We start from the raw sequence: 6000 nt of genomic DNA on the forward strand, positions 1-6000 counted from the left end.
ACAAGCATCCAGCATCCAGCCCCACTGTCTAGAACAGTTTGGTTGCAAAGGAAAGAGAGAACAGTGGCGGTTTGAACAATACAAACTCATTATAAGGTTGCTTTCTTAACCAGAGAGATGAGTCCCACCACTCAGCCTGTTGACGGGGAAAGCACATCGCAGTTCAATTAGAGGAAGGCCAGTATGCCAAAAGAGATTTGATCAAAGCACTCTGACTGGATAATTAGCACACACTGGGGTTCACAGGGGCTATTTTTACATCTTCGGAGCAGAGTATGAGGTTTTGTTAATGGCAGTTTTAACCTGTAATGGACTGGGAATAACCTAGCTCATTGCCAATGCATAGGTTTCAGCCAAGAGATAGCAAAGGTCCCTCGTTCTGTTTGTCAAACGCCTTTATTAATGTCAGCAGACACAAACCTAAAGACTCACACAACCGAATGACCTTTGGAAAGGTTAGCCAAGGTTAGATACAACCAATTTTTGCAGGTTAAATTCAACTGCGTGTAGATGTGTGACAGGAAGTCTCCTCTTATCCAGAAACAGTGCCGAGGAAAATAAAGCAGTTTCTTGAAGTCTTTGGGGACTTCTTAGGCAGCCAGCTGACAGCTTTATAAAGCTCATAACCAATGCTTGACCTCTGCTTTAACGAAGCGGAAAGCTTTGAAGCTCCGTGTGTGTGTGTGTGTGCGTGTGTGTGTCTTGAGCTCAGTTCATAATCTTCAGCGCTTATGTGTGTCATTGTAGAGCCTTTGCTAGTTTAATTCAATGAACAAAAGTTCAACATAGAGGTACCGGCTGTCTAACAATTGTTGAAAATGCAAAAGACAGAAATATTTGTGTATTTTAAGTGAATATATTTTTACTTCTGCCAAGTTTTCAAAAATTGAAAAATCCCTATCGCTCATCATTGAAGAATTTCAAAAATGTTTAGCTTGGTTCATTATTGACCAATTTTTATAACATTTGAATCTGTAATGTCAGGTCGGTTCATCAATTACCCCTCTGAGTTTCGTCTGGATTGGATCCATCTTGCGTTATTAATCGCAAATTTTTGTGTCCATACAGTACATTTGGATCTAATGTATCATTATTTATGGGAAATATTTTTCTTCCAAATCTTTAAAGTGTAAATGAAGACAAAATTTGGCACTTAGTGGAGGTTTGCGCTCGAGTTTTATTTAAAGATGAATCCGGGTTCATTTCTAACCTCAGTGTATTTCTCAACTGCAGAATAAAGCAAGAAACCTGTGGAGTGGGATAGAAGCAAGCCTCCGCTTGTCTTCTTACATCATTTCCCGTTTAAAGTCACACATAGAGAATGCAATACATCACATTTATTTCCTCAGCCTGAAGATAATGTCATTGTTCCCTCTGTTGTTTGAATGCAGCCTGTATCTGAGAGGTTTTAATGCCACCGTAAATAACATTGTCACAGGCTGTCGACTAAACTCTGCTCAGGGATACGGGCAAAGGGAAGCACCCTGTGAGATTGGATGACCGTCAGCAAAATGTCTCAGGCAACAGATGACTGATCAAAAACTAAGTGAACTTTAAGTCTCGAGATTGGATGTTTATTCTCAAACACACACCTGATCTTCACTGACACACTTCTGACCTTTAACTTCCATCCATCCTTTATCCATTTTTCATTCAAACTCACCAAATTAACACTGCCAGTAAAAATGCTAGACTTATACTTAAAAACCTATATGTTTCAGATGAAGTGATTACTGTAACTTTGTACAGAGCATATGGGGGTAAGCTTGTTACCTGAGCTCTAGATTAAGCCACTAAAAAGGAGGGTTTTTGGGTGTATTTCAGTGCTTGTCTGCAGCTTTAATACAGTCTGACATCAACAAGCCTGAGTCCAGGTCACAGATTGAGCTAAACCTGGGATACTCAAACTTTTTTGGCTTAAGTACCCCATTTCTCTTCATTTTGAATCCAAGTACCCCCTTTACCCAAATACAACATTTTGCTCAGAATACTATGAAAAACCAAAAATATAGAATCATGATGCAATGAATAAGTGATAACACACATTTTAAATGATCTAATTTTTATCGTATTTATCATTTCCGGTCATCTCCTGCCTGGTGTGGGACCTTGTTTTTTCAGTTCATGTTCTAATCAAATTCATTTCCATTATCATGATTATTTTTAATCAAAAATAAAATAATAAAAATAAACATTATTAACCCCATATTTTTAAAGCTTTCATTTGTTAATTTTCCACTCTCTTTCTCTCTAGTACCCCCTCTATTGCTGGTGCATAGCCTGAGGGGTGCATGTAGCCCCATTTGATAAACACTAAGCTAGACCACACATAAGAACTTGTGGTTAGGTAGACTAAAGTTCTCAACTGGTGGGTCGGGACTCAAAATAGGGTAGCAGATCTGTTTTTTTTTCTTTTTTTTTCTTTTTTTTTTCACTTTTAGTAGTTTTCATGGAAATATTGTTAGGCAATTTATCAACATTCAAGATCTGAGTGTTCTAATTTGTGGATATAAAAAATTACAATATCAATATATATATATTTTTTATTGCTTATTTTGTTTTAAAATACATGTTTTAGTAGTCGCTGTTTGATGGTTTTCTGAGTGCGTTCTGACCCAGACCTTCCACTAAACAAGCCACACTACAGAACTCACTCTTACGTGCTGTCCTTTTGAGGAGAAAAAGATTAAAGTGGCACATGTTGTGCCGCTGTTTGTTAGTAAATGGACTTGTGACATTTGGATCATCAAATCTAACCCAGAATTGGTCAAACTTCATTTGAAATCAAATGAGCGCGATTTATATCGCTTATCGCTATTCGGAGGGGAAAAAAAATATTGCGCGATGAGTTTTGGTCCATATCGCCTAGCCCTATGTGAAAAAAACAAAAAAAACAAAAAAAAAAGCTTTTATTTTGAAGACAACATATTACTCTCACTTTTGTTTGGAAATTATATTAATTTCCAATACTACTTCTGTGATGACCTCTAACATTATGATACATTTAATATTTTAATTTATATCTAATAAACATTTTTTGGGTCATTATTATGGGGTGATGGATGGTGTGTCAAATGAAGAACCACTGGTAACCACCAACCAGTGACAAAGTAGCTTTTCTTTTTTGACTTGCTGTTCCCTGTTTTCTCACCCATTAAAGACTTTTAAAGTTAAGCAGTGACATAAAGAGTGTGTTCACTCACCAACTGTAAAGTGCAGATAAAGATGAGAGTGCATCGTCCGCTGCAGCAGCCCATTGTGTCAACGGTGAACGCACGGACGCACAAGGATAGACTTCGGGGTTTTATCTCAGCCCTGAGCCCAACACCGGGGTCCCATCGTCCTCCTCCGCTACTCTGAGGGTCTACTTTAAGATCTGAGCCCTGATGGAAGAGAAGGTAAAGCGGCTCTGGAGGAGATGGTTGACTCCAGCCGGTCCGGGCGCTCAGGAGGAGGTGACTGTAGGAACTGGAGGATGGTGCGTAAAAAGAAGGTGGAGGAGGAGGAGGAGGAGGTGGAGGAGGTGTAGTCCACTGGGAGTGAGACAGATACTGGACTGACCAAGGGCTGAACAGGAGCAACAATTATAAAACAATTCTGATCCATTACAAACTGTTTAAACATGAAAGATAGGCTCATTTGCTCCCATGATGAACTGTTCTAACCTTCCAGTTAAAGCTGATTTAAAATGAGTAGTGAGGATTAGGTGCTGTTGTTTCCACTGGACACGTTTTCTTAGTATGTGATGGATCATATTTGTCTCGTTTTGAAGAAATGAAAGCGCCACAACAAGCAAATGTGACTTTTAACCACGCTGCTGCTGCCAGGTTTGATAGTAGTTAGCGCCATCTGCTGGTTTGGTGACGTAACACACCAATACGCACGCCTTAAACCAGATTTGTGACTTTATTATTGTTTAAAAAAATACCCTTTCAATTAAAAGAAATATGACTTCAATTAATCAAAAAGATAATACGGTTTTTTTTTCTGATTGAATAATAAAGACACAAATATACTACTCATAATATGGCCCAAATACAAAAAAGATATTAGTTCAATCAAAATAAAAATTCTCAATCAAAGAAAAAAAAAGTGCTGAAATGCCAAAAAATATTTGACACCCAAATAATTGCATTTGAACACTTTTTTCTTTAGTTGAATTTGTTTTTTGTTTTTTTTGATTGAAAAGTATTATTTTCATCTTTTTTGTATTTGGGCCATATTATGGGTAATACATTTGTGTCTTTATTATTAATCCAGAAAATAAAAGATTTCAAAATCAATTAAAAAAAATGTGTTCAAATGCATTTATTTGGGTCTCAAATATTTTATTTCATTATATATTTTTTGCATTGAAACACTTTTTCACAAGTGTAAAAAACACAAAAACGCACTCCTTAGATATTTAAAAGTGAAGCATTATTTTAGTGATATAATATTTAGCAGTTTTTATAAAGTTATTGTGTGTTGATATATATATATATATATATATATATATATATATATATATATATATGCATGTATATATATGTATGTATATATATATGCATGTATATATATGTATGTATATATATATGCATGTATATATATGTATGTATATATATGCATGTATATATATGTATGTATATATATGTATGTATATATATATGTATATATATGTATGTATATATATATGTATATATATGTATATATATATATGTATATATATGTATATATATATATATGTATATATATATGTATATATATATATATATATATATATATATATACTGTATATCCTACTCAAAGAAAGTTGTATGGTTTCTATCCAGCTCTTCATTATAGATGCAACCACTTCTTGTGTCATATAAACTACAACAACAGAAATCCACTTTGTTTGGTCAGAAAAACACTGAACTGTGTTTATTTCCTACCAATGTAAAGTGCTAAAGTGCTTCACATACAGCATACCAGCTCCCAATTCTGGCCTTTTACAACAAGAGTCTAAAATAGGCAATACTAGAAATGGGCAACTTTTATCACACTGAGGTTCACAAAAAATGTGATTGATCTGAGGACCACATTATGAGAATCCATATTAGCATTTAGAATCTCATCTGAAGAAGAATCGAAAGTCATTATTTATAATCTAACCAATCTGAGCATTATTATTGTTGTCATTTTGTGTATTTTTATCCCACTTTATGTGTTTTTTTCTGTTGTTTTATTTTCATTTTGTGTGGTTTTGTTGTTTGTGTGTTTTTTGGTATCATGTATTACTTTTTTTTCTCTCACTTTGCATATTTTTTGTTGTTGTTTATGTGTTTTTGACATCCTTTTGTGTGTTTTGTGTTGTCAATTGTGTTTTATTGTTCTCATTCTGTGTAACTTTATCAGTTTTTGACTATTTTTAAGTCATTCCGTGCATTTGTTTTTGGGGGCCGCACAAAATCAGAACGAGGGCTGCACGTGCACTTGTAATAGAACATTATGAAATGTTTCAGTTGAAGAAATGTGCTTCAATAGCAGACAAAGTTGTGTTTATATTATTCTAAATACAGCATTAGCAATGTGTAGAGCAGAGCAGCAGCTGAAGAGAAGGGCACAGTGGCCAGATTGGGATATTTTGGGCATGTCCAGAGGAAAGATTATTGATTTATTAGTCAAAGGATGTTGCAGATGAAGCTGGCGGTGAAGAAGCAGCAGCAGCAGGAAGTGTACATGGAAACCCTGAAGAAGGTTTATAAATAATAATATAATAATATAAATATGGAGCACGTTTTAGGAGACCACCTAAAATAAGGGAATGAGTTATAGCCACAAAAAGGGCTTTATTGACTTTTCCTCCTTTCCATTGTCAACACAATACTCTTGTCGATGCTGCCATCTCATTTCCTGTTATCTGTTCACACCCTCTGACTCCGCCCATCAGGCCCTGGCATCTTCTCTTCTTGCCTTCTGGGCAGCTACTGGCCAATGTGATTTATAATGGAAAAGATGTTAAAAGCACATAGTCACTCC

General features: G+C 35.5%; 1 protein-coding gene across 2 annotated transcripts in view; it reads right to left on the reverse strand.

Annotated features, from left to right (window-relative positions):
* The window catches only part of nkain4 (sodium/potassium transporting ATPase interacting 4), a 47145-nt gene extending 43488 nt beyond the window's left edge, over nucleotides 1-3657 (reverse strand). The window contains exon 1 of one of the 2 annotated variants that reach the window (XM_028453876.1): nucleotides 3204-3657. In XM_028453876.1, coding sequence (XP_028309677.1) covers nucleotides 3204-3257 — 54 coding nt within the window. In that variant the 5' untranslated portion in view covers nucleotides 3258-3657. The remainder of the gene's footprint in view (nucleotides 1-3203) is intronic. The other variant, XM_028453875.1, reaches the window with a different exon arrangement.
* Nucleotides 3658-6000: the final 2343 nt, after the last annotated feature.

The sequence above is a fragment of the Gouania willdenowi genome, chromosome 7 (genome assembly GCF_900634775.1).
Source record: "Gouania willdenowi chromosome 7, fGouWil2.1, whole genome shotgun sequence".
Lineage (NCBI taxonomy): Eukaryota > Metazoa > Chordata > Actinopteri > Blenniiformes > Gobiesocidae > Gouania > Gouania willdenowi.